Raw genomic sequence first — 16,268 nt, forward strand, 5'->3', positions numbered from 1 at the left:
GGACAAACTGAACGAAGATTAGTTTCAACTGAAGAGCTGAGTGCGTAATTTGGCGCGGTAGTTGTCAGGGGAGTTAAAATATGTCATTTATTTCAATTAAAAAGTGACACAAATAAACAATCGATACTGTTTTTCTCCGTTAATGGTAGTTTTATAAAAGTTAGTCAGTAAATCCTACTTGGGGGGGATCAGTTTTGGGTGTGAGCTGGATATATAGAGAGGGAGTGCATCGAACGCTCAAGCGGGTCATTCAGAGATAGGCAGCGGGAGAGGGAGGGGGGTTTATAAATCTGACAGCCGTTTGGAAATGGCGTGTTGTGATGTAATATTAATCTAAAGATATTGCTCCAAGTGTAAACAAACATCTCAGCATACAAGGGAACTGGAATCGTGGGGTTTCGATTTTCTCAAACTCTAGGTAGAGCTCACCTGCAGAAAGTAGAAAGTCCAACCGCCAACACCCTGCTCGAACGTGTTGCAATTTTGAGATCGATGTCCTCTCAGATACTCGACTAGGATGCAATCGTGGCGCTCGGTATGTAGCTTGATTCAGCTCTCCTATATTAACCATGAATAATTTATATTATTACTCACTAATTTTATGAAAACTATAGCTCGAATTATTTTAAACTATTTACTGGTCATTGAAAGAAGTGCGCGAGATAACTTAATTAAATAAGATGTTGGAAATTTGCTTTTGGAATTCGAAAGCACGGGAAATCTTGCGGATAACCTCGATTTTTAACGCTTTTAAGAAATAATAGCGGAGTTTGAAAGGGATTGAGAAATTCAATTGCAAATATTAGAGTCGAGGAATTTATCTTGGCGGGAGAGAGACATTGGTAGAAATTCGATCTCTCCAATGGTGGTTTATTTTAATTCCTGCTACAAGATCATTTGTAAATGTGTTATTTTCCAGATCACTGATTTTGTCAGGTAGAATATGTATTCTGCTTCAAAAACTAATATGGTAAAGATATGGATGTGGAAATTGTCGTGTTTTCGCAATAATATCTGAGAGCTCTGTCTAAATTCCTCTGGCCATCGGGAACACACCCTCTCCCTCCCTCTCTCACACAAAGTTTTTGGCAGAACACTCTCTCATCTACGTCCACACACATTTTCAGACTCGCATTTTCGCATACGCGACTGAATTATCACATTCTCACACATTTTTACACGCGCACATTTCTTTCACAAACACGCAAACTCGTGTCATCATACACTCTCACAAACACAGTCGTGCATACTTTTAATGAATGCGTGTGTGCGCGTAGATGTGCATGTATGGGTAAATGTGTATATATATATTTTTTTCACTCTCTTTCTCACACATACATGCAAACACGGAGGTTCGGTAGCTACCTCTGAATCCCAGAGAGGGCGGTGGGGGGGGGGGGGGGGTTACTGGACAATCATGAGGCTATCAACGTATTCGCCGTGCAGGGATCAAACACGCAGCGGCAGCCAAGGAACATTCTGCTCAACTTTGTATCTCTGATTTGAAAGGAAGGAGATACTGGTCATGATTTGAGCTGCAGTCGGCAAGCGTTCTGTGCAACATTAAAACGAGTCAGAAGGGGGTCGTTTCCAGAGGCTGCGGTTTGCATTTGGCTGCATGAACGATGTGGTAGCAATAACGCACCAAAATAATAACAAATCGATATAAGTCGCATTTAAATGCACATTTTTACTGCTTTCTTAAGAGTCTGGCCTGCGCCTCCGTGTAAATTATTGCATATTGGCGCATCAAGTTTCTTAAACGTATTGTTTTACTCTTCTGATTGAGAACACCTTGTGCGGTGCCGAAGTAGGGCGAGGATTGCGGAGGGAGTTAAGAGAGGGAGTTAGAGGGGGTGCCTGGTTGGTTAAATGGATTAAAAAGTTTTTTTTTTGGGAGGGGTACTCGTAGCGACGATACGCCAGCCCATCAGCCTGGCCGCCATTCACAGTAATCGGGGACCCGATTAGAGTGTCTTGGGAGCCATACTCCCGCGCATCTTATTTTGTCGTAATCATCATCCAGCGTGGGCCTTTCTTTCACAGGCGGGGTGGATGCGACTCTGTCTCACCCAGTTTCCACGGTAATCCCCTGTGGACGGTGGGCATTTAAAAAATTAAAACAGTGGACGGTGGAAAATGCCCAACAGGTCGAGCAGCATGCGTGGAGAGAGAAGCTCCAACTGGTGTTTCGGTTGTATCAGTTTCAGGTGGCCTTGACCCTGCGTAGGTGTCATGCAGCAGAAGGTGGTTCTTTACCATGCCACGGTCTGAAAATGCCGACCCAAGCTTAGAGCCAGACACAAGGACTCTCCCCGACCCCGTCACACGTTTGGACTCCAAGAACGCCAGGACGAACCCCTTTCAGCCCGGTTCATGGATAGGTAGGGCAGGCAGGGAAATGGGCCAAACACGGCAAGTGCAACAAGCTCAGGTAAGCAGCTCGGTCAGCACGGATGAGTTGGGCCAAAGGGCCAGCTTCCACGTTATATGAGAATCTATGACTAGAACAACCGCCTTATCCAATTGGCCTGGCTCAATTTTCACTCTGCTTGACAATTTCACTATCTCCCTAAAAATGTTTAGAAACACATCAGATATTGGAAGCATCAGACTTATCTATCAATTGCAAGCAACAGCGTCTATTTGGCCCATCAAGTCCATGCCCGTCCCAATAAAGCAATCCCACCAGCTGTGCTCCCCTGTGCCCTAGCTCTCTGTGATATATACATCAGTTTCCCTTGGCACTTGCCTGTGTACTGCCTGTTATGCTGCTGGCATATAGGGAGCAATGAAGGTCCTCTGTCTTTGGAGGTCCATAACATTGCTCACAGACACAGAAGGATACTTCATTGCTGTTTCTGTTCTTTTTAACCAGTCGAACACCTGAACTTGAGGACTGGTGGACCACTCTTAGTCTTGCTTCTATCCTTTGACCTGTTTGGCATGGGTGACCCTACCAAGAGCCAAAGCACAAGGTTCTGACTCCAGCCAACATAGCTCTCTGGCTCACTGAGGCACACAAGCCTCCAAACCCTACAACAAGATCGTGGCCCTCTTGGAGGACTTGACTACTCACTATGGATAATTTACAGTGGCCAGTCAACCAGTACTGAACGTGCATACTCCACGCAGACAGCACCTAAGGCTGGAATTGAACCTGTGACCCTGGAGCTGTGAGACAGCAACACTAACCACTGTGCCACAGTGTTGCCCACCAGTATGGCACAACAAACTATATGTGCATTGCTAAGGTATTCAAATTCATTCTTTCAGCCTCAGGGAATTCCCTTCTGCCCTCTCCCCGCAAAGAAGCAATTGATTGGACATGAATCACATGTTACACTGAGCAATGTGTTAACTTGTTCTCTCATGCATCCTAGTTCCCTTTGTACTGCTGTGTAACTCCAGGGAGATCATTAGTTCTGGGGGGAGTTGTAGGGTTTCAAGCACCTGTTCAACCTCTCTGGGGAGAGGGTGATCTATCCCTCCCTTAGGATCAGAATCAGACTTATTACCAAAGTTCAAAGTGCATTTATTTATCAAAGTACGTGTGCAGTATACAACCCTGAAATTCGTCTTCCCCGCAGACAGCCATGAAACAAGAAGAGCCCATGGAGCCGATCTGCCCAAAGGAAAACATCAGACGTCAAATCCACCCTGCCCCGCACAAAAAAATCACACAAGCAACAACAAAAAAAAGAGCAAAACCACAGAATATCAAAACACAAAATCCAAAGACATAGTTTGGTACATTCTGGCTCAGCATTCATTATCTGCCTGGATTCAAAAATCACTCAAAAGTAGTAACAGAATGACCCAAACTAGAACACAGCCCAGACACAAATTAGAGTCCAAATCGACAATCGACATTGATTAAACCCTCTCCGGTATCATCTACTGACAGCATCTAGGGAGAGAAAAATCATTCGGACGCAGAGAGAAAGAGACCGCCATACGCAGACACCTCCTCCAGCAGCAGCGAACACGAGGCTGGTAGGTGGGGCTGAAATGCATCGTCTTGTTGCAGCAGTTCAGCGAAAGACACAATAGACAATGCGAAGGTGGAGTAGCGAGGTAGTGTTCATGGACCATTCAGTGGCAGAAGGGAAGAAACTGTTTCTAAAACATTGAGTGTGGGTCTTCAGGCTCCTGTAACGCCTCCCTGATGACAATAATGAGGGAAGGGCATTTTCCGGTTCGCGGGTGTCCTCAATGACCGATGCCGCCTTCTCGGGGCACTGTCATTTGAAGTGGTTCTCAGTGGTCGGGGTGGCTTGTGCCCTTAATGGAGCTGGCTGGCTCTGTGGAAGCAGAAGTAGGCCATTCAGCCCATCGAGCCTGTTCTGCCACTCCATCATGAGCTAAACTATTCTCCCATCTAGTTCCAATTTCCGGCTTTTCCCCCATATCCCTTAATACCCTGACTAATTAGAAACCTATCAATCTCCTCCTTAAACACCCTCAATGATCGGGCCTCCACAGCTGTGTGTGGCAATGAATTCCATAAATCCATGACCCTCTGGCTAAAAAAATGTCTCCTCATCTCTGTTTTAACTGGGTACCCTCTAATTCTAAGGCTGTGGCCTTTTGTCCTGGACTCACCCACCAAGGGAAACAGCCTTCCCACATTTACTCTGTCCAACCTTTTCAACATTCAAAATGTTTCTATGAGATCCCCTCTCATACTTCTATACTGTACTCTGATGAATACAGTCTAAGAGCCGACAAACACTCCTCGTATGTTAGCCCCTGCATTCCAGGAATCATCCTCGTGAATCTTTTCTGAACTCTCTCCGACATCAGAACATCCCTCCTAAGATAGGGGGCCCAAAACTGCACATAGTATTCCAAATAAGGTCTCACCAGTGCCCCATAGAGCGTCATCAACACCTCCTTACTCTTATACACTATTCCTCTTGAAATGAATGCCAACGTAGCTTTCGCTTTCCTTACTGTCGATCCTTCTGCATCTTTTTTCAATCTGATATGTTGGAACCTCTGTACCAGGCAGTGATGCAAACCTGCTAGAAAACTCTAACCGTACATCACTAAAAATGTCCCGGTCTTTGGCGAAATATCGAATTTCCCAGACTCATAATGAACAAGTCACTGGCTTGGTCTTTTTCATGATCACATCAATATGTCGGGCCCAGGATAGAGATGGTGTCAGCCCGGAATTTGATGGCAACCATACTTGGCCAGAATGAAGCCATCTCCTCATCGCCGTGTAAATGGAAGGGCGTTTATCTCGATGTACGCCCTTTGTAGGTAAATTGCCTCCTGCTCGTTATGGCCCAGTGGCTGCACTTGTTCCTTTGAGGGAGGCTGCTGTGCATTGGGCTGAAATTCCTGGTGAATGCCGATGGGGTGCTTCACTGCTCTGAGTGCTTCCCTTCGTGTGAAATGTCTGATAAAATCCCCGTGGGCATAGCCATAGACAGATGATCTCATGGTACTGCTGAGCACCTTCAGCCACTGGAGAACCTGGTCACCAAACCATTGCTCTTTGTTGGATATCGCTATGCACGGATGTGTATTTACATCAGTGACTCCACTTTAGGCAACCTAAGCAAGACCACGAGTGAGGGTTGGGAAGCGATTCCTGATTCTTCCCGAGTCAGAAGTTGTCAGGCAGCCCATTCGGACAGCTCTGACTGCTGTTGCCTCACAGCTGCAGCGGCCCAGGGTCAAACCCAAGCTCCGTCACTGTCTGTGTGGAGTTTGCACATTATCCCTGCGCCCACACCCCAAAGACATGTTGGTCATAGGATAACTTGCCGCTGTGAGTTGCCCCTGGTATCTAAGTGAGAAATGATAGCGATGCAGGGAGAAGAATATTTACGTTAATGTATAACTGGGAGCCTGGTGGTCATCAGAAAGATGATGGGCTGAAGGGCCTGTTTCCATGTTGTTTCTCTGGATGTGTGAGATGATCCCTGGTCAGACCACACTTGGAGTACCGTGCTCAGTTCTGGTCACCTCACTACAGGAAGGATGTGGAAGCCATAGAAAGGGTGCAGAGGAGATTTACAAGGATGTTGCCTGGATTGGGGAGCATGCCTTATGAAAACAAGTTGAGTGAACTCGGCCTTTTCTCCTTGGAGCGACGGAGGATGAGAGGTGACCTGATAGAGGTGTACAAAATGATGAGAGGCATTGATCGTGTGGATAGTCAGAGGCTTTTTCCCAGGGGTGAAATGGCTAACATGAGAGGGCACAGTTTTAAGGTGCTTGGAAGTAGATACAAAGGAGATGTCAGGGGTAAGTTTTTAACACAGAGAGTGGCGAGTGCATGGAATGGACTGCTGGCAACAGTGGTGGAGGCAGATATGATAAGAGATTTTTGGACAGGTACATGGAGCTCAGAAAAATAGAGGACTACGGGTAACCCTAGTAATTTTTTAGGTAGGGACATGTTCGGCACAACTTTGTGGGCCAAAGGGCTTGCATTGTGCTGTAGGTTTTCTATGTTTCTATGATGACCTTGCTGGTAGTTATCCAGGATTTGTGATCATTCCAGGCCCTGTGTCACTTCTTTCATAGTTTTAAGAGCAACACACTCAGAATGCTAGAGGAACTCACCTGTTCAGGCAGCACCTTTGGAGGGATATGAACAGCCGACGTTTTGGGCTGAGACCTTTTGTCATGTGACCATCCACCCTATCCGTGCCCCTCAAGAATCAACAACCTCTGTAAGACCATCCCTCATCCTTCTTCGCTCCAGGAAAAGTAGCCTCAGCCTATCCAGTCTCTCCTTGTAACTCAAGGTGCAGCTTTGTAAACACTGGAGAGGCTACGTTCAGACTTCTGTGCAGTTGTAATTACTATCACCCAGAAAAGCCATGATGGCTCTGGCAAGGGCGTAGAGGACAGTCACTGTTTTCTTGGAGGTGAAGTCACTCAGTTATGGAGAGAGACAGAGTCACGGCCTCGAGGCGAAGAAACTTCGAGACAGGGCTCAAGTTGGCGCTGGACGCCATTTTGCAGATTAAAGTGTCAAGGAAGACTGGAACATCGAGGCGAGCACGGGAGGAAAGTGAGGACTCAGTGCCGGACAGCCTGCCTATTGATCGCTGATGGGACCCCTCTGCTGGAGAAGGAGACTGTGGCCGCCCACCGCCATGTGGCGGCTCGCTATGCCCGTTTGAGTGGTGTCTTACTCTGTCAACGATGTCGGAGGATGTTAGCGAGGTTCTCCTTTTATGGATTTGGACTGAGGACCTGAGCTGAGGACTTTTTCAGTCTTATGGCTTTTAATATTCTATGTTTTCGCCCGTCCTTTCTCGTTTTTTTTGTGTCGGGAAGAGGGGGATTTGGGTGCGGTTGGGGGGGGCGGTTGATGATCATTTTACCATTCATTTTTTGTCGGGGGGGTGGTTTTGCTGTTCCTCTTCCATGGTTTTCTTTGTTTCGTGGCTATCTGGAGAAGACGAATCTCAAGAGTTGTATACAGCATAGATGCCTTGATAATAAATGAACCTTTGAACCTTTAAGACTGGTTGGGTTAAGCTTGCTTCCCTTGGAGTGGAGGAAAATGACAGAGGGTTACAAAACCGTGAGGGGCATAGAAAGGATAGATGTTTGTAAATGTCTCCCCTTAGCAGAGGAGCAATAAGCAGAGGACATAGGTTTGAGGTGAGGAGTAGGAGGTTTCAGAATAATCTGAGGAAGAATATTTCACCCAGTAGATGGATGGAATCTGGAAGGCACGGCCTGAGAGAGTGGGAGAGGGAGAAACTCATAGCATTTAAAAAAAATAACCAGGTGAGCACTTCGTCTATGGACCAAGTTCTGGTAAATGGGATTCACATGCAATTGTGATGGGGTGGAGATACGTCTCTACCAAAGGAAGTGTAAGGTGCTCCTTCCCTCCACTAGCCTGCAGGACTCCCCTGGGCAAGGTGAAGTACCGGCTTAACTCCCCCAACCCCAGCAATGAGGGTCATATGAAGCCATGGGAGCAGTTGGTGGATGGTCGTACGAGCAGCCGGTGCAGATCACAAGTCCTGGTTCTGCGACCACTGACGCCAGGCAGACAATCTCCGAAGAGCGTTGGTAATGGCTGGGGTCCCCTGTTTTGTCAAGGCTCTGTGCGGAAGAAGGCAACGGTGAACCACTTCTGTTGGAAAGAATCTACTAAGGGTGATCACGGTAACGGAAAGACCGTGATCGCCCATGTCAACACGACATGGCGCATAATGTGATTAATGAGGATACATGGGCAATCAATGGTCAGCAGGGACTCAGTGAGCTGAAGGGCCTCCTACTGCACTGTGTGATTTCTTGAACTGTATTACGATTATTATTATGATTATGAGGACACACAGTCCCCTTTTATTGTCATTTAGTAATGCATGCATTAAGAAATGATACAATGTTTTTCCAGAATGATACCACAGAAACACATGACAAACCAACTTAAAAACTGACAAAAACCACATAATTATAACACATAGTTACAACAGTGCAAAGCAATACCAGAATTTGATAAGAACAGACCATGGGCATGGTAAAAGTCTCAGAGTCTCTCGAAAGTCCCATCATCTCACGCAGACGGTGAACCTCCAGCGCCGCCAACTTGCCGATGCAGCATCCTGGAAGCTTCCGACCACGGTCCGACTCCGAGTCGGTCCGAAAAACTCCGAGCCTCTGACCACCTCCCGACACTGTAGAGACAAGCCACACAAAAGCATGCCACTCAGCCCATTGATCCCTGCAAGCCCTCAAGCACCCATATGCACTTAGAAACGGGCCCTTCAGCCCATTTTGAGTCTCTGCCAATCTTCAAACACCCATATGCACTAATCCCACTCGACACTTTCCACATTCCCCTCAACAGCCAAGATTCGCAACCCACCCATCCCTCACTCCGGGGGCAATATATATCAACCCACAACTCCTTGGGATGTGGGAAGAAACTCACGCGGCTACAGGGCGAACATGCAAACTCCAGACAGAGGGCGCCCCACGGTCGGGGTTGAACTCACTCAGGAGACGGGAGCTACGAGGCAGCAGCTTGGCGAGCCGTGCCGCCCTGAGCAATGCATACTGGCACGGCTTTACTGACGCCTAACCCCATCAACAAGTGGAAAAACATGTGGGATATTGAGATGGATGGGATCAGCCGTCCTCTTGCAGCTAGTTCAGAGAGGCAATATAATGGAAGCAGTCTAAACCAGGGGTCCTGAGGGAAGAGAAAGAACCTTTTCAATGAAAACACCAGTTCCTGCCTGTGTTCCTGAGGAAGTGTTTGGTCATGCAGCGATCGGAGCTGAATGTCTGACTGCAATCGAAAGTCTAGCCTCAGTAGAACTGAAGAGCCTGACCCCAGAACCATAAACCCCATGTTGCAGGGGGTGTGTTCATCTCAGCTGACAGCACACTTGGCCCTGAGCCAGATGAATGTGCATTCGGGCTCCCTGCCAGCGCTGGAGTTTATAATCCAGGCTGACACTCTGGGGTGTACTAATTTGCTGACTCGTCATGCTTGAGGTTATACCCTCCAATAAAAAGTTAAAAGTTTCTCCTATAATAAGGTGAAGTGTTCTGCTCAACAAACGTTTAGTCGCATTAGAAGCTCACACAGAGTGAGGTGAGAGGCTGATGCCCTACCAGCATATTAAGGAGAAATCAATAGCAAGGGCAAAATATAATTGACCATGATCCAAAGTATTCCTGTGATATGGGAGCGTGCGTATCCAGCCACAGAGTTGTGTGGCATGGACGCAGGACCTTCAGCCCAAGCCGGGAGTAACACGCACATACAAAACGCTGGGGGAGTTGTCCTCTGTGAGCAGTCTGTCCGTCCTCCCCACAGAACGCGTGGGTCCTCACAAGATAGATGGATAGATATACTTTATTGATCCCGAGGGAAATTGGGTTTCGTTACAGCTGCACCAACCAAGAATAGAGCATAAATATAGCAATACAAAAACCACAAACAATCAAACAACAAAATGCAAACTATGCCAGATGGAAAATAAGTCCAGGACCAGTCTATTGGCTCAGGGTGTCTGACTGTCCACGAGAGGAGCTGCAAAGTTCGATGGCCACAGGCAGGAACAACCTCCTGTGACGCCCAGTGTTGTATCTCGGTGGAATATGGCCGGGGTCCAACAGTAAAGAGTTCAATATCCGGTCTACAAACACGTTCCTCGATCATAATATGACCCGGATTGCACCATCCGTTGTTAACCAGAACAGTAAGCACCCAACTCCTTTACGCTTACCGCTCTCAGTGCCCTTCCGGTCAGTGCGAACGGTCTGGAAGCCGTCCATGGAGAAGTTTTGATCGGGTATGTCCTCGTGCAGCCCCGTTCCAGTGAAACACATAACACTGCACTCCCGAAATGTTCTCTGACGCCTGGCTAGCGCCGTGAACTCATCCATTTTATTACCCACCGAACTCCTCTTCTCCATAAGTCTCTGTTGTCTCAACCCGGTCCTCTTTCCTCGCCTTTGTGATCCCCCTCTGCATCCTCCGTGTGTTTTCCTCCAGATTTCAGCAGGAGTGTCCGCCACTCTGCTCGCTAAACCGGCCGGCATAAGCTCAATCAGCTGCTCCCTGGAATACACAATGTGACCATGCTTCTGCCCCGCTAATGAGACATGTCGGAATGTAACTATTTCCAGCGCTAAAAACCCAAACAAAACTCTCTCTACCAACATGTTAGAGAGAGTGCAGCTTCAACTTAACTTCAACAAACCTCACAAACCTCAGAAAGCATATGGGGTGTTAGCTTTCATAAGTTGAGGGGTAGCGTTTAAGAGTCGCAGGGTAATGATGGAGCTCTATGAAACTCTGGTTAGGCCACACTTGGAGTACTGAGTCCAGTTCTGGTCACCTCACTATAGGAAGGATGTGGAAGCACTGGAAAGGGTACAGAGGAGATTTACCAGGATGCTGCCTGGTTTAGAGAGTATGGATTATGATCAGAGATTAAGGGAGCTAGGGCTTTATTCTTTGGAGAGAAGGAGGATGAGAGGAGACATGATAGAGATATACAAGATATTAAGAGGAATAAATAGAGTGGACAGCCAGCGCCTCTTCCCCAGGACACCACTGCTCAATGCAAGAGGACATGGCTTTAAGGGAAGGGGTGGGAAGTTCATGGGGGATACTAAAAGAAGGTTTTTTACTCAGAGAGTGGTTGGTGCGTGGAATGCACTGCCTGAGTCAGTGGTGGAGGCAGATACACTAGTGAAGTTTAAGAGACTACTGGACAGGTATATGGAGGAATTTAAGGTGGGGGGTTATATGGGAGGCAGGGTTTAAGGGTCAGCACAACATTGTGGGCCGAAAGGCCTGTACTGTGCTGTACTGTTCTATGTTCTATGTTCTAAACACGAGGAAATCTGCAGAGGCTGGAAATCCAGAGCAACACACGCACAAAATCCAGGACCTGCTGAAAGGTCTCAGCCTGAAACGGCGACTGTTTAGTCTTTTTCCTATTTGGAGACACAAGATAAATTTAATATAACATTATACAATATTGGCAGTGTAGAGGATCTGAGAGATCTTGGGGTCCATGTCCATAGGACACTCAAAGCTGCTGCTCAGGTTGACAGTGTTGTTAAGAAGGCGTGTGGTGTGTTGGGCTTCACCAACCATGGGACTGAGTTCAAGAGCCGGGAGGTAATGTTACAGCTATATAAGACACTGGTCAGACCCCACTTGGAGTACTGTGTTCCGTTCTGGTCAGCTCACTACAGGAAAAGGTTGTGAGAGTGCAGGGGAGATTTACAAGGATGTTGCCTGGATTGGAGGGCGTACCTTATGAGAACAGGTTGAGTGAACTTGGCCTTTTCTCCTTGGAGCAACAGAGGATGAGATGTGACCTGATTGAGGTGTATAAGATAATGAGAGGCATTAATCATGTGGATAGCCAGAGGCTTTTTCCCAGGGCTGAAATGGCTAACGCGAGGGGCATAGTTTTGAGGTGCTTGGAAATAGGTACTGAGGGAATGTCAGGGGTAGGTTTTTCATACAGAGAGTGGTGGGTTTGTGGAATGCACAGCTGACAGCGGTGGTGGAAGCAGATAGGATAGGGTCTTTTAAGAGCTTCTTAGATAGGTGCATGGAGCTTAGAAAAATGGAGGACTATGCGCTAAGGAAATTCTAGGCAGTTTCTAGGGTAGATCACATGGTCGGCACAACTTTGTGGGCTAAAGGGCCTGTATTGTGCTGTAGGTTTTTAGGTTCTTTGTTCTATGTTTTGCCATTGATGCTGCCTGGCCTGCTGAGCTCCTCCAGCACTTTGAGTGTGAACATGTGGGTTTCTTTTCCAGGTGCTCCGGTTTCTTCCCACGGTCCAAGGATGAACCAGTAAAGAGCCTAATTGGTCATTGTAAATCGTCCCATGGTTAGGTTAGGGTTAATTGGGGGCTGTTGGGAGTTGATGGGTGGTGCAGCTCAAGGGACTGGATGGGCTGATTCTGTGCTGTATTGCCAAATAAATAAATAAACTCAGAAGGTCAGGCAGCGTCTATGGAGAGGACTAGAGTTGATGTTTTGGGCTGAGAACATTCCTGAAGACTGGGTGAATCCTGATGAGGGGTCTCGGCCGAAATGGTGGCTCTTTATTCCTCTCCAGATACTGGCTGGCCTGCGAGTTCCTCCCGCATGTTCTGTGTGTTACTCTGGATATCCAGCCTCTGCAGAATCTCCTATGTTTATGGTCAACCAAGACGACCAAGGTACTTAGCTGAGTTTGTCCCATTTGGCCCAGATGTCTTCGTGCCATTTCCATTCACATATTTGTCCAGATATCTTGTTTACATTTGTAACCATACTCACCTCAAAGTACAGCACTGAAACAGGCCCTTCAGCCCATCTAGTCCATGCTGGAACCATCTAAACTGCCTACTCCCAGCGACCTGCACCAGGACCAAAGCTCTGCAAATCTCTACCGTCTATGTACCTATCCAACCTTCTCCTAAGCATTGAAATCGAGCTCACAAGGACCACCTGCACTGGCATCTCGTTCCACACTCTCACCACCCTCTGAGTGAAGCAGTTTCCCTCATATTCCCCTTAAACCTTTCACCTTTCACCCTTAACCCTTGACCGCTATATCTATATCACTAATAATTTTGAATTTCTCCTTCAAATCACCTCCTCAGTGTTCTACATTCTAGGGAATAAAGTCCTAACCTTTCCTTATAACTCAGGTCGTCCAGTCCTGGCAATATCCTTGTATATTTTCTATGTACTCTTTCAACCTTATTTACATCTTTCCTTACCTCAGCAGCTCATTCCAAATATCCACCTCCTCCGTGTGGAAAATCTTACCCCTCACGCCCATTATAAATCTTTTCCCTCCCACTTTAAACCTGTGTCCTCTAGACTTAGTTTCCCACACCTTGGAATAAAAGAACTGTGATTATATGTGCCGTAGACTTGTGCACAGTTCCTTGTATATCAATAAGGGCTTCTCTCATCACAAACAAGAGAAAATCTGCAGACGCTGGAAATCCAAGTGTAAGTGGTTTCTTCCAAGTGTAAGGTGTTTCGTGGACTTTGAGGGAGAAGGCGCGATGATGACGGGAAGAGGAGAGGTGATGATGTAAGCTGGGTGGCAGAACAGACCCAGAGTGGGAGTCCGAGGCCCAGGGTCTTTGGTGAGGAGAGGAGGTGAAGACAGACTCGTGTGGAGCGTCTGGTCGACCACTGTGGTTGGTCTCAGGTGGCGGATCGAGGGGGTTGGAGGGGATCAAATGGTGGAAAGAAGACTCCGTTAATTGAGCTCTAGCTGTTGTACACGAAGTGGTTGAACTTTGATAAGCTTGGCGCCTTTTATTTTCCTTTTAATTACATAGTTCCAGTACGATCTATAAAGTGTACTCATTTATTCGCATATGGTGTATTGTCTGTTATTTGGCGGGGTGGGGTACATCACACAGCATCCACACAAACTTGATTATCAACGAAAGCGGGTTGAGCGAGCCTGAGGCCTACCAGGGGGCTACACAAGTAATACACACAACATGCTGGAGGAACTCAGCAGGCCAGGCAGCATCCATGGAAAAGAGTAAACAGTCGATGTTTCCGGCCGAGACCCTTCATCAGGACTGGGAAAAAGAGATGAGACGTCAGAGTAAGAAGGTGGGGGGGGAGGAGAGGAAGAGGTACAAGGTAGTAGGTGATGGGTGAAATCGGGAGGGGGGAGGGATGAAGTAAAGAGCTGGGAGGTGGACTGGTGAAAGAGGTAAAGGGCTGAAGAAGGGGGAACCTGACAGGAGAGGACAGAAGGCCATGGAAGAAAGGTCATCTCTCATCTTCCTTTGCTGCAGACAAAATACTCCCAACATATATCTAGTCTCTCCCATTATTTAGGCCCTCCCATCCAAACACCATCCTTGTGAATGTTTGTTGCATTCTCTCCAGCCTAATCATATCCTTCTTGCAGTATTGCAATCAGAATTGCTCTGAATACCCCACGTGCAGATTCACTGCCATTTTGTGAACATGTCACCTCAATTCTCGTACATAATCATACACAAAAAAACGCTGGAGGAGCTCGGCGGACCAGGAAGCATCTATGGAAAAGAGCGAACAGTCGACATTTCATGCCGAGACCCTTCACCAGGACTGGAAAAAGAGATGAGAAGTTGGGGGGGAGGGGTGGACGAAGTACAAGGTGGTAGGTGATGGGTGAAATCAGAAGGGGGGAGGGGTGAAGTAAAGAGCTGGGGAGTCAGTTGGTGAAAGAGATAAAAGGGCTGGGGAAGGGGGAATCTAATTGAAGAGGAGGGAAAGGCGCGGAAGAAAGGGAAGGGGGAGGAGCACCAGAGGGAGGTAAGGAGATAAGGTGAGAGAGGGAAATGGGAATGGGGAATGGTGAGGGAGAGGGGGTGAGGGAGTGCAGTTACTGGGAGTTTGAGGAATCGATGTTCATGCCATCAGGTTGGAGGCTACCCAGATGGAATATAAGGTGTTGCTCCTCGAACCAGACCAGAACCCGGCCTCATCATAGCAGTAGAGGAAGCCATGGAACCAAATGAGAGAAAACATGGCATATGCCATCTCTGCAGTTACCACGGCATCTAGTTAGCCGTGGAACTAAGTGGCTTGTCAGGTAGTGTGGTGATCTTTAAGCTCTGTCTCCCAAATCAACAGCAGGAGATCATGAACATTGGCTTCTCTAACTTCCGTTAATGCCCCACCTCCCCTTCGTACCCCATCGGTTATTTATTTATTTATTATTATTATTAAATTTCTCTCTCTCTCTCTCTCTCTCTCTCTCTCTCTCTCTCTCTCTTTTTCTCCCTCTGTCCCTCTCACTATACTCTTTGCCCATCCTCTGGGCTTCCCCCCTCCCTCTTTCTTTCTCCCTAGGCCTCCCGTCCCATGATCCTCTCCCTTCTCCAGCCTCATATCCCTTTTGCCAATCAACTTTCCAGCTCTCAGCTCCATCCCTCCCCCTCCTGTCTTCTCCTATCATTTCGGATCTCCCCTTCCCCCTCCCACTTTCAAATCTCTTACTAGCTCTTCTTTCAGTCAGTCCTGACAAAGGGTCTCAGCCCGAAACGTTGACTGTACCTCTTCCTAGAGATGCTGCCTGGCCTGCTGCGTTCACCAGCATTTTTTGTGTGTGTTGCTTGGAACTCCAGCATCTGCAGACTTCCTCGTGTTTAGATTATTGGTTGTCTGACGTATCCGACAATGACAATCCTGAACCTGTGCGAGAGAGTTTTTAAAGTGGAAAAAGCATTGCTTTGGGGATTGACCTTGGAAGTCTGGGTCCAGTGATATGAGCAATGACACCACTGGGCTCTCCCTTGGTTGCAGTGGATGACCATGACGCCTTCTGTGCCTCGCCACTCACTACGCTGTCCTCGAAGTGCTGCAGATCTGCCTTCCTGGCCATTGGATCTCACTGTTGTCTCACCTGCCCAGATCGCTGCAGGTGACATCGCATTCTAGGACGGGCATGTCCCTCCCTCACCAGGGTATGAGGCCCACCAGCTAGTCTCGCCCGATTCAGCCCGCTTGTCAAAGCGGTCTACCCGGGATGTGGCCGCGGTCACCAGCAAACGGCTACCTGGAGCCGCAGGTGAGAGCTGAGCATCCAGTTGTGATGAAAGATAGGTGAGCAGCTCCGGGATTGACACAGCAAGCCCCTTCACCAGAGTTAGTACCCCTCCCTGGGCACCCCATACACCCCCAGGATCTAAATATCGGTCCCACAATTCCTAGTTGCAGTATTTTAAATTTGAATATTTGACAATGCATACCATTAAAGGCCCCAGACAGCCCTTCCCCG

At 47.7% G+C, this 16,268-nt stretch overlaps 1 protein-coding gene across 10 annotated transcripts in view; it reads left to right on the top strand.

The window, feature by feature from the left end:
* The first annotated feature begins 300 nt into the window (after positions 1 to 300).
* The window catches only part of LOC140203835 (homeobox protein Meis1-like), a 437,451-nt gene continuing 421,483 nt past the window's right edge, over positions 301 to 16,268 (top strand). Inside the window, exon 1 of one of the 10 annotated variants that reach the window (XM_072269947.1) lies at positions 301 to 535. In XM_072269947.1, the coding sequence (XP_072126048.1) occupies positions 518 to 535 (18 nt within the window). In that variant the 5' untranslated portion in view covers positions 301 to 517. The remainder of the gene's footprint in view (positions 536 to 16,268) is intronic. The other 9 variants (XM_072269949.1, XM_072269948.1, XM_072269941.1 and 6 more) reach the window with 9 other exon arrangements.

This window comes from Mobula birostris, chromosome 10 (assembly GCF_030028105.1).
Source record: "Mobula birostris isolate sMobBir1 chromosome 10, sMobBir1.hap1, whole genome shotgun sequence".
NCBI lineage: Eukaryota > Metazoa > Chordata > Chondrichthyes > Myliobatiformes > Myliobatidae > Mobula > Mobula birostris.